Raw genomic sequence first — 21,723 nt, 5'->3', positions numbered from 1 at the left:
AGAGGCGTAAAATGAGAAACCTAGAGATACACCTTAGAGCAGTCGTTAAAACAGAATGTAACATGCAAATGAACAGATTTGTGTTCGTATTAGAACAACTCACATTCAGGCTTCACTTAGATTTGCACTACATATGTTTTTGCCTTAGCCTAGTGACGTGAAGATTTTCTTAGACAAGAGTCAAAATGTGCCTGAAGGATCAAAAGCAAAAAAGAATTAGCTATAAATAAGATAAAATATAAAGAAAAGGATTAAATATGATGAAATATGGTTAATGACTAAATATGATGAAAAATGGTTAATGACTGGATGTAAATAAACCCCAAGCATAAAAAGGAGATTAGTGATAGCTTCATTTAACACTTTGAGTAAATCGTAGTTAGAAAATGCCCTCACAAAAATATTTTTCCTCATATCCAAGTGAAATACAGTGTAGTGCATGCGTCATGAAAGAAATAAAAATGGTTCTTATCCATTTTTTGATAAACCACAAACATAAAAACGGTGTACCCCGCATACCATATATCGTGCAGACAACCAATACGTTTCATCCATAACTAGCTCACTTATATACAGTATATGTAAAGAGATGGATGGAGTGTGAAGGAAGGCGCTGCTCCCCCAAATTTGATTTGGTATCCACATGTTATCAATGCTTCCGTAATCCAATAAATCCACTGAGCGAGGCATTAGCCCACCCATCTTCACCAGCGCCCCTTTAGCCAGCATGTTTCTGGGTTATTCCAAACCCAACATGGATGGAGTGTACTAAAACATTATTTTAACTAATATATTATAACATTTAAACATTTAACTTTTATGCTGTGTTTGCAACATGGTTACCCAATTCTGGTTCCAGTCAGAATTGACCGGCCTGACATACAGGAAATGTTAGTAATGCTTTTTGTAAACATTAGAATTTGATCTATTTTTATTTAAACCTTTCTAAAGATGCAAGTAATTGTTTTTATGATATTTTTATTTTTTTATTTTACATAGTTCTCATTTGAATGATGTTGTACCTCTTGGTTTTATTAAAAAAAGGGAATTTCAAAAACCACTTTAACATACATACAACTAGTCTCAGTTCATTTTAGAATATCCCACACTTTTTCAACTCCCAAATGAAAAGTAGAAAAACACACATTCATGCGGACTAAAGCTGATATTAATGTATATATTCATTTATCAAATCTTCAGGGTCTTTTTCAATATTTGTTATTAATATCTGATTTGAAGGTCTCATCTCATCTGAGCCAGGGGAATTAGTTGCCACCGATTGAAAGTGAGAAAACAAACACTGAAGCTTATAAAGGCTCTATTTCTAGTGCAGATCTGTTGTAATAAGTATGCGAGAGTCCATTTTTTATGAGCAAATTGAGAAAAGCAGTGGAGTTAGGTAAAGTTAGCACAAACAGTGCTTTAAGTCTTTTATAAATGTATGCGCCACTCTTTCTTTAATATTCATGCAACATTTCTTTAATAGTTAATATAAGTTTGGTGTCAACATTTTGAAATTGTCAACATCAACACTTTTTGCACAAACTTCCATTAATGCTCTGTCACTGCTCCATTTCTAAAGCAGCAGTTATAGCCCATGATAAACCAGTATTAATTCGATGTTAGCGGGTTTGAAATAGAGGTGAAGCAACCTTTATTCACTTGCTAATGTGACAGCAGGGATTATCAGGAAACAATATCGCATCCAGTGAATCAAATGACGTGAGTTCCTCAAAATGCCATGTATAGTATCGTTTCTATGTTAGGCAACCATGTTACGTAGGTCTTTGTTCTACATACATTTGCAAAGTTTTACCTGCTGGTACTGTGTCAGTGTTTGCAAATTCTGACACTATAGGAGGCCATTTTTCTTACATAGAGTTTGTATATTTGCTTATAGATCATAAAACATAATTGCTAAACATGCCTTGTAGAAATAGTACAGAAACTGCCAATGAAATACCTATGGGGTTCTAGTCAGTATTACTAAACTAGTAGGGCACTTGGAGAGCACAGACCTCTGCCAAGGCCAAATGCCCTGTCTTGCAATGCTAATGAAAGTGAAAAAAATAAAAACCTGTGTTTCGGATCAACTCCAAAATGAAACAGAATACAGAATGTATGAATATGTCTCATATATAAAGGAGAAATATAATAATGTATACACTGCTGATAATAATTGTAGGTTTTTTTGTAGGGTTGAACAAGCTCTACACGAGAAACAAATAGCAGGTTACCATGGCAGTGGATGGATCACAGGGGGCCTAATTGCTCTGATTATTCAGTATAGCATCAGTCTTTTCTCCCTTGTCTCCATTAGAAAGGATCAGGCTGCTAATTTTTCTGCTTAGCTACGATGCACCCATCTGTTGCTCAGTGTACATCAGTTGGCGTTTAGTAATTACCCCATGACAGGTTATATTAATGATGCTTGTGTCCATCTAATCATAAGTGGCTACTGGCGGCCTCCCAGAGAGGCTAGTTCTTTGCTTATCAATTAACACCTTGTCGGAGGTATTTGAAGTCTATGCTTGCTTTTCTTTACTTTCTGCTAGAATGAGTTGGCATGTCCTGACTTGCTTCCCATCATCATCGCATGAGTCACAATAATTGCAAAATGATTATTTTATTAATTAGGTTCTTTTTCGACTGGCACTCAAGGAGTCAGGAGAGACCGGGATATAATTGGCTGTTGCTCTCCCTCTCATAATAAAACGAAACAAAACAAAACCTAACCAAAAGAGGAAAGCCTCCCGAAAACCGATTAAGCACAAGAGAAAATGGTGAAGAGAGAGCCGTGTAACTCTGAAAGGCATTCATTAAACACTGCACCAAAAGAGGGATCAGTGTGTGTCTCCATGCATCGTGATATCAGTCTCCTGGGTAAGATTTTGTTTGTGGAAGATTTCCGCATAATGTACAGTACATCCTAATTAAACCAACATGGATGTGATTGTATTACACTGTGGGCCATCCGTCGTGGTGACAGGACCTGTGGGACTCTTTGACAAAACTCATCAGTCCTCCGCCAGCTTGTCGGCGCACACCAGGGCTGTGGCCGGGCCCCGCTGCCCACCGCAAGCTGGGTGCTAAGCACTTCTGAGAGCCCCAGTCGATACTTGGCAAAAGTGCTGCAGGTGCATGTGCTTTTGGGGGATGGCAGGCACTCAGCAGGCTGTCTGCACCTCTGTTTTTCTCTCTATCTTTTTCTCTCTCTCTCTCTCTCTCTCTCTCTCTCTCTCTCTCTCTTTCCTTCCTCTAAGGATCACACAGTGGATTTGGGGACTCTATCCTCAGCTATCTGCCTCATAGCCGCGGTCCAAGCAGGAACAGATGCATAGGCTGAGGCATGTTAATGCACTGTAGTAATCCTCAAAGCCACTGCCAAAGTATAACTTTCCCTCCCTCCCTCTCAGAGAAAGGACCAGTGGACAGACCGAAAATGAAAATAGTTTTATGCTAAAGCCCAAAGGATAAAAGTAATGTATAAAATGAAATCCACACTTATAAAATTGATTTTTGCTGTGAGGTATGAAACCTTAAAAAGGGATTAAAGGAATCATCACATTTGGGCAAGAAATACAAACATTCTTTTGATTTTAGAAAGACATTCAACACCTAAATAGTTCTTCAGAATTTGTGACATGAACATGTCATTTCTAGATTCTTTAGCACTGACTGTGGAGGTCATTCATCTTTCAAGACAAAACCACTGGCACCCCTGAAATAGCCTCAAAACATTCACTGCTTGGTGAAAATCCCAATAACTTTCCAGACATGTTTGTATTCATCCCATCGCATATCATGTAAGGTCAGCTACTTAAAAAAAAGACATGAATTACTTTTTTTCTTTTTTTTACTTAGCCTTTACATAGCCTAAAGCAGCGCAGCAATTATTGTTTGTTTCTTGAGTTATGATAAAGAACATTATTTCATTCCCACAGAAAGCCCTCTGCTAACCAGATGAGCATTCAGCCTCTATTGTTCTCTGTGTGCAATCCAGGGTTTTTGGCAAATTTAAGTTTTGTTTAGCTTTTCCATCAAATCCTGGAGAGGGTTTGTTTCTATATGGCTACACCACATTGCCAATTCCTCCTAAGCTTTGAGGAGCTGGAGGAAAACGTTACCATTTGGAAAGATTTGGAAATAAGATTAAAGGGCTCTGTAGCTCAGGTTTCTTTTAAATTATTATTAATTATCGTCTTGTACTGTGGGCCCCCTGTGTATTTTGTATTATTTACCATCTGACTCCAGCAGACATCTTCAGCAGAGCACGCTCCATCCTTAATGGATGCTCATGTACAGAGCATTCATGAGGAATTGGATTCCTCAGGAGGAAGGATGTTCAGAGGGATCTTAGTAAGATCAAGTACCCTAGCTCAGGGTTTGTATTTCAGAAAGGAATGTGAGGCACTGTAGTACACGGGTCTTATTGACACATTAATAGGGGGAGAGTGACTTTTATTGCTTCATATATTTTCTTGTATTTATCAATAACTATCACACATCACAAAGCACATATATTATTTAGTTTAGGGCGTCGTAGAAATGGCTGATGTCATTTTGATTACTAAATCGATGCCTTGCTCGGATTACCAAAGAGCCGCAGATTAAGTCACAATTTTTTCCAAATCCGTGAGCGCTGACTTTATTGTTGAAAAGCCATTTGTAAGCCAGTGACGGTTTTGGCGCTTAACATTTGTTGGACGGAGTCAAATAGGGACTTGTCTCCGACGTGTCCTATTTCTTTATGACACAGCTCAGAGCAGAACCTCGGCACCCAGTGTGGATGGACAGGTGGGGTGTACGAGCAAAGCGTATCTGAATTCCCCTCCACGCCCGTCACACTTCCCGTTCTCATCGATTGCTGGAGGGGCCACCTGATTTAGAGAGTCCGTGTCGCAGATGACTTAGGTGATTCAGTCTACCATGGTTTTTACATTACAGGTGATAAATCAGTTGTCACGGCAGCAGCGGCCTCGGTGACAAAATCAATACACTAGCATCCAGGGACAAGGATAGGGTTTCAATTCAACATCTCGCCTCTTGATACTTTGTTGTAAATAAGTGAAAGAATGGCTGGGGTGAAGCCAGTAGACAAGTTAAGTCCAGCATCCAGTTCCTGTTTGGCCCAGTAAGCTAACAGACAGTGATGGGCTCTTCTATTGTTTCATTCTTCAGGTATTCTCACTCTGTCCTAGCATCCTTTTTTTTCAGCCTCCCCCAAAAAGGAAAAATCACTAAAGGTGTTTAGTGATAGCACAAAAATCAGTAAATCAAACCTTTGGATCCTTTTTGCACAAAACACCAAAACACCCAAATCTAAAAATGAAAATATTGAACATGGTTTTGTGCTCAGATATCCTTTTTGGATACCGTTATAAAACACTCTTGCCATCAGACAAAATTTGTTCAGGTTTGAACATAACCACAGGGATGAGTTGTTTACTGTTTACAATTATCTGGACTGCTAAGGAGATGATGTATTAAATGGCTTATTTAATGCCAGTGTCATGTTGTGTAATTTTTAATTGGTCCTGCCTCAGATGTGGCCATTGTATTGCCTTGCCTATGCTATAGCTGTGTGTTTGTCCTGGTGCCAGCTGTGTGTCTGCTGCGAGGTGTTTAGAATGATCATCCTGGTTGGAGGCTTTGGGATGAAATATAATCCCCCTTCCCACATGTTTTCAATGCATATTAGGGATAAGCTTTCAGTAAGCCCGGGTTTTTTTCTTTACAGGTTTAACGGCAGTAAACCCTCTCTGTATGTGCAATTCATTTTAAATCTGTGTGTGTGTGTGTGTGTGTGTGTGTGTGTGTGTGTGTTTGTGTGTGAGTGTGTGTGTGTCTATATAACTTATTGCTCTTAGTCTTTCTTACTAAGCATTTTGCCAATGTTAATATCTCATGCTATTGTAGTTCTGGTTTTGTACCTTGTTCGGGCTACTCTAGCTCACAAAAGAGAAACTGTCAGAATCTTTGGGTGTTGGCCATGAGAGAGAGAGAGAGAGAGAGAGAGAGAGAGAGAGAGAGAGAGAGAGAAATACGAAGTATATAATGTAATGCCTGAAGGCATATGTAGAATTTCCCTCTTTCCACTGTGCTAGAAGTGCCATGTTAGAATCATCCCATCAAAGTCCCCTTTGAAGGCAGAGCTGACGGAGAACATCATGTGAGTTTGGAATCACAGGCTACAGGGGGAAACTTGCTGTGGGAAATATTAGGGGACTGGAATTTAGGAAGCAGGTGTGCAGTTGTCTAAGTTCTGCTTCCTTGGAGAGATTCGACTCTTACCGATTGCCAAGTAGCAGTTATCCAGACTGTTTAGGACGTTAGGGTGTGAACAGCTTTAGAAATGCGTCAGTTTATTCAAAACAAGCCAGCATTGGGAACTGTCGAGAGTTCGTTCACACCCCTGCCATGCAATGAATGCGCAGATAATGAGCATGTCAGCATCCAGAAAGTGCTTTTGCCATTTTGGAGCAAGCCTGTTTCGAATGCTGTCAATGACCGTGCCAGGCCTGAACGCATTTATTAACCAGACCAGCTCCGGACACACACGTGCATCAGCCAGACAATTCACTGTGGGTTGTTGTCGTTGTTTCAGTGCCCACCTGGCTTGAGCCCCATGAAGGATGGCACGGGCTGCTACGACCACCACATTGGCATCGACTGCTCGGATGGCTTCAACGGGGGCTGCGAGCAGCTGTGCCTCCAACAGCTGGCGCCGCTCGAGGAGGACCCCACCCTCTACAACATCCAGATGTTCTGCGGGTGAGGAAACCAGCACATCAGTACCTTGCAGCCTTATCGTTAGGCTTCAGTTCTGAGTCACATAGTCTGCACAGAGCTTCAGTCAAATATGAAATGTTATATGGATTATACATAGACTTTGGCACAGTGATTCTACTATTAACATGAACATCAGGATTAGGGTTATAAAAGTGCACAATATAAATGTACTCCCACAATTGCTGTCTTACACTGTTCACGATGGCACTGTTACAATGTAAGAAGAGCTATGTAGCATAGAGTCTTGCATATATTGTTTTCCAATCAGCTAGTCTTATTGGTTCCATCTACAGATATGAGCTATGAAATGTGAGGGAAGAGTGCAGACAGATCTGTGTAATGAAGGGTGGGTAATTGTCAGCAGCCTGTGTGCTGAGCAGATATCTCTACTTGACACTAGTCCAGCTTTGTGACTCTTCCAGACCCCATCACGTATAAGAGCCATGATGGCATCCATCAGCCTGTAAGACTGCAGTGCAGAAATGCCACGGCTTATGACTCCTGGTGAAACTGATCCTCCTCCCTCTCCTCCTCCTCTTCTTCTTCCTTTTCTTTTCCTTCTTCTTAGAATGCGTCTCTTTGGCAACCTGGGCTTCTTTTGGCCCTGTCTCCTTAGTCACTGTGGATTCCAGTCTTTCCTCAGTGGAAAGCCTGTTTGACTTCAGGTGGCAAATGCGCTTAATTTCCTGTCAGTGGAGAAGCAGTTATTGTGTGAGGAGATAGGAAGCCACTTAAAATGTGCTGTGCGTTACGGGGAGCGTTACAGATGGGCTGTTTCTCACCTCCAGTAATGACAGCTTGCGCTGGAGTATTTCCACCCAAAGAAGAAGAGTCTCTATTTCAGTTCTGACATATTTTCTTACTTTCCCTTTTGTCTTTTCTCCTGCTTTCTCGCGCTTTGATATTTTTTCTCTCTCTTTCTCAGCATACTAGGCAGCCTAATGTCAAAATACCATAAGTATAAAAGAATTCCTCGCAGTCTGTCTGTATTTGGATTGTTCCTCTTTTCAAAAGGGAGGCACAGTTTTTGTTGTGCTTACTGCTTTAAATAAACAGCCTCCTCCTATCATGTTACACATTTAGGCTGTTCTCTAATGCTTAGTGATCATTTTCACGGAGCAGAGTTTAAAATATTTTGATTAGTGATTAATTACTTAACTTGTGATTCATTGCAGTATTTAACATTAATATTTTTATGTTGATAAAGTGATATGCTATAGAGAAAACAATTACAGTGAGATAAACTAAAAAGTCACGCAGTTTGATCCTAGCTCTCTTTTGTACGTTACTTGAATTGCCAATAGAAAGCTATAACAGTACCCATTCTTATTTACTCATTATAACCTTCATATAATAATAATAACCTGCAAGACATTTATAGTGACCTCCATGAACAACACCTTTTTTCGTTAATCACCTCACTGACACTGTGCGTATGAGGAAGCAATTACAAGTTAATGATGCCATAGGTTTGTATTGAGCAGAGCAGGTCTTCACATCTCCAGTAATACAATGTGACAGTGTTGTTTCTGTTGTATTCATTAGCTGTATAGAGGATTACAAACGAGGCCCAGATGGACGGTCCTGCCAGCCCCTGTCCGAGGCTTGCACTGAAGGAGTGGACTGTGCCGAGGCAGCAGACATCCCTGCCAACCAGACGGTGTTTGGGGATGTCTTCTACGGCTACCACAACCACACCAAGGAGACCACCCCTGGGCAAGTCCTGAAGGCCACTTTCAGGTAAAGTCAAGCCAGGGTTTGAACACAGCGGTGGTGTTGTTGAGTAGGCTGTATATAACACTACAACAGAACGGCAAAGTACAGACATACCCTTAGGGGGAGAATTCAATTCTGTGTAAAACACAAATGGAAAAGCTTGAAAACCGACTGGTCGTCGTGTAAGAATCGCTATTCACCAAATGCCAGGTGTTTCATTTGATCCTAATTAGGAAGCAAACTAAAACTTCTCTGAAGAGACCATTTGGTATGTTTTATGGTATTTGCTTCCTTACTTTTGAGACATTCTAAATTGAATATATTGATAAAAAATAACAGTGACAGTGTTACCAAGTACCAATTGCCCTTATCCACCATTTGAATCCACCACTGAGATTATGTACATTCATTTAGTGATTTCTGAGAGCAGTATTCTTGAGATGTTTTGATTAATTAATTCTTGAATTAAATGTTCTTTTAATGAATGTCCTAGTATTATGTGATTAGTACGGGCATGTGTATTCATTTGCCATGAAAATACTAGCACTTCTGAGTCCTCTACAATAGTTTTTTAAATCATAAAATAGATTTCAGCTTCTGATGTAGCATATTTATATGAGCCCAGCTAAACCCAGAAGGACTGAAAAAGTTTAAAATCTGAAAATGATCTTACGTGAGACCCATTGCTAATTGGCAGACACAACCCATCTCAGTATTCAGCTCATGCAAATGCACATTTAAGAAAAAATCTATTTTGTTAAATCCAATCTTAAAAGCTTGTTGGATCACGATAATTATTTCTGGGAAGACTGTTCTTAATTACTCACAGCAATGTTGCTGTGTCATCCTCAGCCATATAAGAGACTGGAAGGTCACCAAACGATTCAGCTGTGGCTCTGAAATTCAATCCTGCTCTTGTGATTCCTGAGGCCCCCGGAGCGGTTCATCCTATCACCAGCGGTCACGTGATTTGTCTAAGCATGGGCGGGGAGCGGCAGGTGCGAGCGAAGAGTTAATGTTATCAGGCCGCCAAATCTCCAATGCTCAGATCTCATTTGAAGGGGCGCAGAGGGACCGCAGGTTTAGACAGGCTTTGGGAGAAAAAAAGCACAGCTGGCCTCGCTCCTTGCATCTTCTGGCGTTGGGAAGGAAGCACCTTTTGGGAGGCCCTGCCGTAACATTCAGTCTAATGAACTGAAATGGCGAGAAGTGAATTAAAAGTGACCAGCAGCAAGTTTGCTCTAATAGGCTTAATTGGACGAGAAGGAACTTTGAATGCCCGAAACATAAAGGGAAGGTCCAGCGATGCACAGTTGCACCACCCAGGGTTATTAAACCTTGATTAAGCGCTGCAGTCATATTACAATTCATTTGAAATGGGAAATTGTTGCAAGTTGTCTGCTCTGAGGAAACCCTATAGGATGCTGAAAATGAGATATTGCTGTTGGTATTCCTGTCCTGGGAATATAAGCTCTATTACTAAGTGCTCTGAGTAAACAGTCACTGTAAGAGTAAGAATGCAGTTTCTTGCAATATGTTTCTTTTTCAACTGGGAGCAAATTCATATAGTCGATATCCTCTGAAGCTCTGACTTACTATCTGTAGAGAGAGGGTTGTTGTGTAAATAGAGAAGATTCATAAACTATTTAGAATATTGATGATGGCTTACCCGAGGGCAAGAAGCATTATTTATTGGAGAGCATAGTGTATTAATCGTCTAAACGGGATATTTAGAAAAGGTGATATTTTAATTGACTTGCCGAAATAATTTGCTTAATTGAACATATTTTTTTACATGGGAAGAAAAAACACTATAACCACTAGATTTAAGCAAGGATCTACTTGTTTCATATCATTTAACATCAGTATGTTGACGTAGCATGCTGTGAAATATGCTGACGCGATGCCTATCTTGTGCATCTGAGTCACCACTTTCGATGAGACCTGTTCTGAACTTCGAGAGCGCTGAAGAACCAGGGCCTTGGTTCCAAAGGAGTCAGACTGAGACAAAGGAGGCAGTCGGTTTCCAGGAACTCCACAGAAGGCCAGAGGAACTTTGCTATTCTGTTTCATTTCCCCTTTCACGGCATTCCTCCGAGTTCCGTTGGCACTTCTTCAAAAGCCACACCCCACAGTTTGAGAGAGTCACACGGCATCTGTTTCACTTCTAAAGCTGAACTTCTAAAGGACGAGGAATTCAAACTTAGGACCCAGATCTGAAATGAACATGACCCGAAATGTATTAAATGTGAAACTCTCCAGGTTCCATGCACCTAGCAGTCACTGAAGAGATCGAAACCTCCTGCATAACAACTGCTTAGAGATGACTCTCAATACTTTAAATATTCAGCCACAAAATACTGACAGCAGGCGTCACCATTCACACAAATGGGCTAGTGCTCCATTTATACTCTATTTGTATACTTTGCCTTGGATATGTGGATTTTTACACTAACCTATGATAAAAAAACAATGTGGATTGGCAGAGGTACACACAATCTTTGTCTGTATATGCAGTACAACACCCTTTCCACCGTATGTGTTGCTAGTTAGCCTCGCTTGCCCATGTACTATCAGCATGCAAAAACAATGGAGGCATGTCCCATGATAAAGTCGGTTGAAATGAAACCCTGAGGCCTCATGTGAATGCACTGTGGTGTGGCTCAGCAGTGTCGAGGTGAATGTGTAAACTCGGCTTGCAGAGCTTTGCGGTTGGAGACAGGAAAAAGCGAAGAGATAAAAGTGAGGGAACGGCTGTCCAATGAATGGGGATCCCCCCCCCCAATAGAAGATATACACACATACGCGCACACACACACACACACACACATACACACACATAGACACTGACACACACATACACTCACACAAACACCAAAACGCATGATCACACTAACCAACAGACAAATGCGCACTCACTTATACAGTTACACACATACAGACACACACAGATATACTGTACATAGATGCACATATTAACACACACACACACACACACACACACACACACACACACACACACACACTTGCACTCAATGCAAGAAGGATGATTATGTATGGTTTGTTGGAATATATATATTGGTTTATATATATATATTGGTTTTGGGTCTGTAATTATGCACTTTGTATTGAGCCAAAACTGATATTGGTTATGCATCACCTATATTGGTTTGTTTGCGTGGCGACTGGTTTGGTAGCATATATATTGATTTTCTGGAAAATACATTGGTTGAGTTATAGCATTATTTATTTGCTCACATGCATATTGATGTAGGCAAATATGCATTTATATACTGGTATGCTGTATGGATTATTGACATTGTGAGAAGGTGAAATCCCCCCTTCTCACCGTGGCACTAAGGTGGAGTTGGACTCCTGTTGCCCTACAAGAGCAGGAGAAAGACTTGGACTCCCCCACCACAATGGTTGGGTCCGGGCTCCCCCATGTCAATGGTTGAGTCCAAATTGGCCAATTTGACCAAATAGGCCCAAGTGGCTGTGCGATATAAAGGGTGCCTCATTCCATGAGAGAAAAAAAACACTTACCTGCTGTGAGGTGAAGTGAAGTGAAATTGATGTGCCTAGTTTTGGTGCCTAGTGAATATGTGCCTAGATTGTCTTTGTGAGTACCTTGTTTTTGATTTATGTTTGTTTTTTTGTGCACTTGTTTTGGGGTTACTGGAGTGAACCCCCTGTAAAATAAAGACAGGTATATTTTTATATAAGAAGCCACCATCTCCTGCACCATGTTTTTTCCTAACTTCACCACCAACTCCAGTAGCCCAAATCCTCACAGGCATATAACCGGTTTACATATACTAATATTCATGCATGTCTGTTGAATCTTGCACCCATGTACTGCATTTACACCACAAACATTGGATATTTGGCAGATGTACTGGTTAGTATGATTAAACATTGGTACAGATAGATAAACAGATAGTTTGACTTGAGTATTAATTAGTAGGCTGGCATGTGCACTGGTTGTTTTGCCCTCTCATTGGTTCGTTTGTGTGTACATTGGTTTAAACAATGACACATTGGTCAGGGTAACTTGTTGGCTATGAAGTGCACTGATATTGGTACAGAAACATTGGTTTTGTGGTACAATATTTGTCAATTGATACATTTACTGAATAAAATGGCCTCCATGCTTACACATTGATTGATTGAGAGAGGAATACATTGGTTCCTAGTTTTGCACTGGTTTCCTGGCATACATAGTTTGCTGAGATATTTATTGGTTTGAATGCAATGGTTTGCTGGGTTATCTATTGGTTAGATGGCACATATACTAAATGAACTGATGACCTAATGTGAGCAATTAAACACAACCAATGTGTCTCCCAGAAGATTAAATACTACCAAACCAGTAACCAGGCATCCAAACATGACGCACAACCAATAGTTTGTGCAATGGCCGATACATGTACAACAAAATCAATATAAGTAAACCAATATAGTGTATATGCCAACACAAACCATATGGTGAACAAACAGACCAGTGCATTTTTACGACATATTTTCTGAACGGCACCCCATACTTCAGCTCTGTCATGCTGAACGGCACCCCATACTTCAGCTCCGTCCTGCTGAACGGTACCCCATACTTCAGCTCCGTCCTGCTGAACGGCACCCCATACTTCAGCTCCGTCCTGCTGAACGGTACCCCATACTTCAGCTCCGTCCTGCTGAACGGTACCCCATACTTCAGCTCCGTCCTGCTGAACGGCACCCCATACTTCAGCTCCGTCCTGCTGAACGGCACCCCATACTTCAGCTCCGTCCTGCTGAACGGCACCGCATACTTCAGCTCCGTCCTGCTGAACGGCACCGCATACTTCAGCTCCGTCCTGCTGTGAGATCCTCCTTTCTTATTCACCCCATCTTGGAGCCATCTCATGACGGTTGGCTCCTAAAAGGTATGCCTCTGCCTGCAGCACCTTTCAAAGACCTTGTATTCTCTCATACCGACGGGTTAATGTAATGAATAATGAGAGCATAACTTTAACCTGCTCGATATGTTCTTATTTCATATAAGAATGAAGGGCCTCTGGAAGTCTTCCTTACAGGTGACCAGACCTTTCTGTTCTGCCTGCTTTTGTCTGGAGCCAGACTGGCTCGTGTCTGTGCTGGCTTTCTGGGACTGGGTGCATAGCAAAAATAGTGTTGGCTGTAAATGCTCCACTAGTTACTTTTTCTTCCGCCTGGCCTCCAGTCATTTCTTGGCTCTCTTGCTCTTTTGCACAGCAGGCTCTAAGCAGTATTTAATGAATATTTTAGTGTCCTTTGTTCTCATTAAGTATGCTTGGAATCCTGATTAGGAGCATCAGTCCCTGCCCCCCCCCCCCCCCCCCCGCCCCCAACAGTCATCCCACCACCTCACCCGAGGTTTGGGCGTCTCCTCTCCCCCCTGCTGAGTCTCAGGACTACCTTCATTTGAGCACTTAATTAAAGTATCATATTTGAGCTATAGTTAGCTCTATGGTGTGACACACACACAGGAAGGCTGGTAGTGCTCACATTATCAGGGCAGTACTAGTGTCCTTTGGGGTTGCATAGTAAGTACAGCCTGCACTCAGGTTCCACACTGTGTTCAGTGCGTTCAGTGACAACCTTGGTTTACACTTGATATCGCTGGGTAAAGCTCAAACTTTATACTAACGACATACTACATACATACATATATATACATATATATATGTGTGTGTGTGTGTGTGTGTATGTGTGTATGTCTGATTTTGCTGTCAAAGGCAGATTCCCTAATCTCTAATGACAAAATTTGAACAAGTAGCTTAAAACTGTGGATCGAAGACATGAATGTCAGTGGGCAGTGGAGGTCTTTTCAGACACATAGGAAGCTGCAGAAAGATATATCTCATACTCTTGATTGAGCTTTAATCAGTACAGACTGCTAGTTCAATTGAGAAACTGAAGTCTATAATTTCTCTGAAGTAGAGCACCTTGAAAACAAGTAAGTAGAGCATGTAAAGAACATCTTGAACATCTTGATTTCCAGGACGTGTTCCATCATCAGAGACAAAATTGGGCATTTGGCTACATTAATAGAGCTTTTTCGTCATGCTGCCTGAACAGTGTCATGTTTCATAAAGCTATCAATTTCTGTGACAACACTAATTAATCACAATTTGGTTCTGAAAGTATGCCGTTCATGAGATGTATTATTCATTGTCCACCTCTCCCTCCCCAGTATTATAAAATGGTAAATTCTGTGAGGCAATGGCCACAGGCACTCAAACATGATGCACTGTGATTTTCATATTTCCTTTTAATAACAGTTAACTGTACTTTCGTTGCCTCCCTCCTTTTGGTAATGACGTGTCGATGTAGTGGAGAGATCCATTTAGAACATTTACTGAGCCTCTTCATTTAGGGACTTGCAACTTGTGTGTTGTAACTTGTGTTATTAAAGTTATTAATGAACTACATCTTCAGTATTAAAGCCTCATTGCACAGTTATGCATTTATTTCCATGGACATACACTTCAACCTTCCAATGAAGTAATTAGATAGTCAGTGTTGATTTCACATATTTTATTTTGGACAAGACACAATTAAGAATGTGTAAAGTTACTTTATATGTGAGTTGAGTGTCTAGCCTTGAATTGGAATGGCTTTCATCAATGTCCCATTAGTCACAGACAGTGTGATGCATCCTTCACAATGGCCAGCCTTAAAGCTGAATTCTTTGGGCCTGTAGGTTCAGTTTACTAGTCCTGTGTATTTAGTCCTCCTCATCAGAAGGCCTTACTTAAAAAAGAAAGTGTGGACCTATTAATATTTCAACACCAGACTGCCTACTTCACCATGTTGTTGAAGCAACTTTTTCCCATTAACATTTGCCATGGTGTAGGAGTCCCTTGGCAAATGTTTCGAGAACCGTGGAGGAAGTCGCTGTACCTTCTAGGTGACAGAGGCTGGCTCCCATTCGGTTGCATGCCGCACAGTTCATATGAAAGAGTACATTCTGCTCCTTGAGAGAGATATTTTATAGATGCAATGTAAACATACTTGTTTTTTAACTTCATCACTGCCAAAGGTGTTTTTTCTTGACATTTCTAAGAAAAAAGCTGTAACTTTGCATGTGCTGTTGTTTGCATAAACAGTATATTTATATAAACCCACTGTGTCTCTGTGTTGTACAGTGCAATGAGCAGTACATAAGTATGTGATATAACTATATGTGGGTGGGAGTGACAGTCATTTTGTAGTGGCAGACATTCCTCTGTCAGAGATTAACAAGCGTTGAATCCTCCCTGAAGCTTTTTCCAGCTTCCAGTCTAATTATCCATTCAATGCTCTGTATGTTTGCTAGTGTATTTATTTCTGTATTGAAGCCTTTTCAGAAATGAGACCTGACAGCAGATCTTTGAGAGAGACTTAAATAATCTGACATGGCCTGATCCAAGATCCAGGACAATACCAGTCAAAATGGTGAAATGTACCCTTATGCCTTTCAGTCAACATAATCTTGTTTTTATCCTCGAATAGTCTTCTAGTGCTACAGCTCAGAATCCAGAAGGTCCTAATTCTTTTGCCTGCATCATGAAATAAACCTAAATATTATTACATTCTTTTTCATCCCTGGTAATGTCTTGTTACAGAACTATACTTTGGGAGCAAATCTAGGCTCATGTCAGCTTGCTGTGTTTACATACATAATGTGATATTGACAGTATTTTTCAGTATTTTAATTCTTTTACAAGTACTAAACAATGTTGTTGCAACAACAGCTATGTTTGAATATTCGCATAGATATTCAAATTATTTGAATATATTACAGGGGAAGTAAAAAGAATAGAGAAATGTAAGACAGGAGAAAAAAAAGTAAAACATTTAACAAGTATTTCACATCAATCAACACATCAACACAAATGTCTTAGAAACCAACACTTTTCTGAAATGTACATGTTAATCAATTTACAAGGAGCGTTTAAGATTACTTAATGCGTTTAATTCTTACTGAGGACTGTTGATGACTGCTAAGTACGCTTAGCTGTGCTTTTCTATTTCTGGGTCTCTTCAGCAATATATGCTTTTCAATTACCTTTGGAAGGGCCATGCATGCGTCTTCATTGGTAACTACCATTATAATTGAGATTGGCTGCAGCTATTGTGGATATGTGTTGTCCTGCTGTCTTTTGTACTTTCCACATTTAACATCAAGCAGTGATGGCTCTGCTGAACAATGAAATCGCACTCTTTGAACTGTTATAGTTGTCCGTAAGGCTTTCAGGGTGAGTCAGTGGATGATTCAGAGGCTTCCAGAACCTTCTCCTGCTTCTTCAACATGGCTTGACATTTATGCAGAGTGTGCAGGTGGACAAATGAGAGAAGATCCAATCAGGGCTGATTAGAGTACGGAAGTGGATGGGCAAAGAATCAACATTATATAGGGAACAAGATGGGTTGGTAGACCTATACAAAGGAGGTTGCCAGGTGGAAAAAAAACAGTCAAGGAGAGGTTATCATTGAAAAGAATATGTGTGACATGATGAAGAATGGCATGCTGGAAATAAAGTTTGTGAATCAACAGTGTCTGCTCGCATATAGTGGATGGATTTTTCTGTAATGATATGGCAACGAGCCAAGCATTGCTACTATATGTGTTTTTGACTGACAGATACTCATTTCAATCCAACTGATGTATTATTTGTCTCTGACTTGGCTCTCTCCCCCTGTCTCCTCCTCCTCTCTCTCTCTATCTCTTTCTCTTTCTCTCTCTCTCTCTCTCTCTCTCTCTCTCTCTCTCTCTCTCTCTCTCTCTCTCTCTCTCTGTGAATCCAGACAGAAGAACTTTGCTCGAGGCATCGAACAGCAGCTCCCAGATGGCATGGTGGTGGCATCCATCCCAACAGAGGTCCAGTGCCACGAGGAGTTATCAGACCCTGTGCCCGACCCTGAATACTTGACCGGTATGGAAATCAAATGGAGACGCTGTCGTGCGGCTCTCCATGGCCTTTCACCAGGCTAGCTGCATTATTATTGTGCTTGGCATGAGAATGCCAGGGCCTATTGACACTTATATGCATGGTGAAGAGTTTACATTATACATTTACGAATTTACAAATGACATTGACATCCAGGCAGAGGCATCAAGGCGTGACATTTAATTAATTTAAGGTAAACAAATTAACATTCAGGAAAATGTAAATGTATGCCATTGGCTACTGTAGGAAGTTATTCTCATGAAAGTGTTTTGTGGTAAAAAAAAAAAAAAAAAAAAAAAAAAAAAAGTTTTAAACCAGTGTAACAATGGATGAGTTTCCATGTAACATGGCTTGCTAATAGACTGGAGTTAATCTCCGCTTTGGGAATAGAAATTCCCAGGCAGATCATCTTCAGATTGTAGGACCATGTGCAAGAATATTAAAAACAGCAGGGTGCTCTAAGGTTTTGAGCTCAGCAGGCTTGGGTGGTTGTCATGTGGTTTAGACAGAGATTCAGTCTGGCTGCAGTAATGGCTGCAGTGCTGTTTGCTGCTCTAATGCTTATCCCCAAAGATAATGCAGTTTTACAGAGATACGTTGTTTTTAATGGCATGAAATATTTGGATGTCTACAAAGGAATCTAACATTGTCATAAACAACAGCCCAAGCTGTCAACGTCTCCTCTCAGGACCGTACGTGTTTTTCTGTTCTCATCAGCATCAAACCACTTTGTTTTTCTCACAAAAAAACAACAACAACAACAACAACGGTCATAACAAAACACCAGCTTAGCCTGATCTCTGAAAAAAAAAGAAAGTCTTCAATATTTGTGAGTGCCCCACAGCACCTTTCCTCTCAACTTGTTTTCTTGGCTGTCATGCGATCCACATCCGCCTCTTCCGCTTCACTCTCGCAGTCTCTGCCAGATCAACCAAGTAAATAATGAACTAGACGAAAACAGAAAGGATATTAGCGAAATCATTTTTCATCAGGACGAAGGGGGTGTTTCTGGATAGCGCCGCTCCTGTCAAGATTCATTAGCCAACCAATCTGAAAGCCTGTCTTCAACCGGCGGCAGTGCAAGTGCTGCAACACTTAGACACACAATGCAGAAGAGGGTCGACCTGATGTCCTTGCTAATGTGCCAAATAACTGTGGCTTCAAAGTGCGGAGGAGCTTGAGCATGTGAATGTTTTTCTCTCTTTCTGCGTGGGTGAAGTTTTTTTTTTCTGTTTTGATGTCTGGGTACTCTGTCGGTGGCTGATACTGCTTTAGACCAATCATGTGATTCAAGAAATGGAAATCATCCTTGATATGCTTTTTGATCATTGGTGGCACTTTGAGATTCCAACATCGAGGGTTTTGTCAGTCATCACCAAGATAACCGTCCCATTGAACGGGTAAATTGACCTTTTTTCCTGATCTGTCACACATTTGGAACTGATGCTGAAATGTCTGTTATACTAATGCAAAGCATTAGACAAACCGCTTGTAGGGTTCAGACCCCCCATTACCAGGAATACAGGCGGCCCATTTCACTCATATCCACAGTTATGGTTCAAATAATTGCCAATCACCGCAGATGTTAGGGTAAGGTATCAGGTGAGCCCTCGCGCTAGCCTTATTGGGTATTTTTTAAAGGAGATTAAATTGTGTAATCTGGACATAGTGGGTCTCTTTCAGTCAACCACACAGGCCTGGCTGGAGACCTTTGTTTACCCACAGCGGCAAAGGCTTCGGGGCGAGGCAGGTGGCAGGTGGCAGGCCACAGAGCCTCACAGCCCCTGCACCTGACGCTACTCATGTTACGCAACCAGTACAAATGGCCCTGGTAAACACCGCTCATTAGTCATGTTTTTCACAGCTCCGCATTTAATTATATCAGAGCAGAGGCCACAGGACCACTGGACCACTGGACTTCTGGTCATCTTTTTTCATTTGGACATAACTCACTGAATGAAAATTGTTTACAATAAGGATAATTACTCACAAATATGGCAAAAACATCATGTGGCAAATATGGCAAACGAATCATAACAATGTGTGTTTATGACCTTTTACCTAAGGTCTGGCTTGGGGTATTTTTGTATTCTATTTAACGTGATCCACTGATGCTTTGACCAACCGACACTCAGACAATCAGACACTGATCGCAACACAATACTGGCATCTCATTTTCACTAGAAGCTGTTTCCATCAAATTTCTCTCCTCTCATTTTGCATAGCTTCTCTTTAAACTGCCCCAATTTTCTGTTGTGTGTCCTTAATGTGTCAGTGCAATGCAAGCGCTTTCTTTGAATATCTCAGCACAGCAGCCTAAATAAAACACCTGAGCTGAAATTAGCTGCCAGCCCAGGTAATTGGGTGTGGGACAGTCTCATGGTGAGCCAAGTCGCGGGGCGAAGTTGCGGGAGCTGTCGCGACCGTTTGCCACCCTCCCTTGCTGATTTGGGTAGGTTGGTGCCACGGTCAGTGTATTTGTCACTGTGTCAGCACTCCTCGAGCCTTCGTCGACCAGCCCTCTCAGGGCAGGAGCGCATTCATCTTCCTCTTCATCTTCGGGTTGGAAGCCATTCATCATAGGCCAGAGGGTTCCATCAATTATTCCAACGGGGAAGGGAGAGAGGGAGGAGAGGCTTTTGAAAGGCAAATACATCTTGATTTAATTGGGAAGCAGGTAGAGCCCCGAGTCGCTAAGCAGATTTCCTGCTGGGATGAAGAAAGGGAGGGGTTTGGCGCATGGTGCTCTTAGTGGATCAAGCCGGAGGCTTCAGAAGGAGGGAAAGTATATTTGCAGTTTAACAATTGCTAGTCTTTGAGGGAAATGGCATTTCAACAAAGACACACATCATCATGTTGCGGCCCCACATCTGACCGGTAGTACAAAACAGTTGGTTGGAAAACATGACAAAAACGGAAGGAAGTTCTGGTGGTGCAGACGCTGATGCTGATGCAGTCAGTGATCATCAAATACAGTGGAGGAGGCGTAGAAGTTGAGAGCCCTTGCTACCTCCCTTGCAGGTTTCCTTTTAACACTTCTGTAGAATTAGTTTCGCTTGAGGAGTCAGCTAAATTTGGGTCTTGAGTGGGGAAAATGAAAGTGACAGGGTTTGGATTTATAATAATCCAATAAATCCAATCAACACTTAGCGCCAAGCAGCGGTTTCTGTCAAGCTGAAACAATTGAGAATCATGTTTGATTCAAGCTCAGGAGCAGGTGAGGTTACAGACTTCAAAGTTTCAAAGATTTTGTTACACCCTTAAAATTGCTTGCATGATATTGGTCAGAGACATGTTATGGAGCTGACATCCTTTACTTACTGTCAATAATATGCTCATTCAGAAGGAACATGGAAAAATACCTTATGAATGCTAAATAAAATCAGGTCAAAAAACAGTAGAGAGAGAGAGAGAGAATATAAAGGAGTATGAACACTAAATAAAATCAGGTAAAAAACAGTAGAGAGAGAATAAGTGTGTGTGTGAGAGAGAGATAGAGAGAGAGAGAGAGAGAGAGAGAGAGAGAGAGAGAGAGAGAGAGAGAACGTGAGAGAGAACACCAAGGTCAGTGGCCTATTATCATTGCTTTATTGTAAAATGGAAGATTGATAATTACATGTCGGCGATGGTCAACCCTTTGGGATGGCTTCCAAATGCCTCAGGTCACTTGGGAATTTCACACGTGACAGCACTGAGGCAGCGGAAATCTATATTTTATTACAGCCAGTAGTAATTGGGAGATCTGCAGAAGGTCACCGCTTCTGGGAATCATATTCAGCTACCTAGCAGCCTAATGCCTTAAAGTATATCATTTATGTCACACTGGGTAAATAAATAGCAGCCATTACCAAAACGTAGACATATATACAGATGTATTGGTGTATTTGCATAATGGAGTATTGCAATGGGAGTGACAAATTGAGGCATGTGTGTATTGTATAGGGGTAACAAACAGCCATTACTGAAGTCTCAGTTAGATGTCCCATCTATTTACTGGTCACGGGGTGAGCAGAACTCACTCCGCCCTCGCTCTGCTCTCTCAGCTGCCTGTCCTGTCCCTCTTTGAACACTGTGACGAATGAATGGTTGCTGTTCTAACAGTTACCTTTCAGTATCACTGTCTTTTTTTTCTCCCCAAGTCCTGACCTCATCTGTCTGTGAACAAGAGCAAACATCTCCTGTGACTGAAGTGGATTTAGCGCTCTCAAAGGAGCGCACTGTCAGTCTGGGAAGGGTTTCCGTAGCCTTGGCCCTCTTCCCTTTG

At 41.3% G+C, this 21,723-nt stretch overlaps 1 protein-coding gene across 4 annotated transcripts in view; it reads left to right on the top strand.

The window, feature by feature from the left end:
• Positions 1-21,723, top strand: part of astn1 (astrotactin 1) — a 166,846-nt gene that overhangs the window by 79,316 nt on the left and 65,807 nt on the right. For all 4 annotated transcript variants that reach the window (XM_031563091.2, XM_031563095.1, XM_031563093.2 and 1 more), the window contains 3 exons: positions 6,608-6,774; positions 8,338-8,532; positions 17,317-17,444. In XM_031563091.2, the coding sequence (XP_031418951.1) occupies positions 6,608-6,774; positions 8,338-8,532; positions 17,317-17,444 (490 nt within the window). The remainder of the gene's footprint in view (positions 1-6,607; positions 6,775-8,337; positions 8,533-17,316; positions 17,445-21,723) is intronic.

This window comes from Clupea harengus, chromosome 25 (assembly GCF_900700415.2).
Source record: "Clupea harengus chromosome 25, Ch_v2.0.2, whole genome shotgun sequence".
NCBI lineage: Eukaryota > Metazoa > Chordata > Actinopteri > Clupeiformes > Clupeidae > Clupea > Clupea harengus.
The sequence above is the reverse complement of the archived record's forward strand: the minus strand, read 5'-3'. Positions and strand labels throughout refer to the sequence as shown.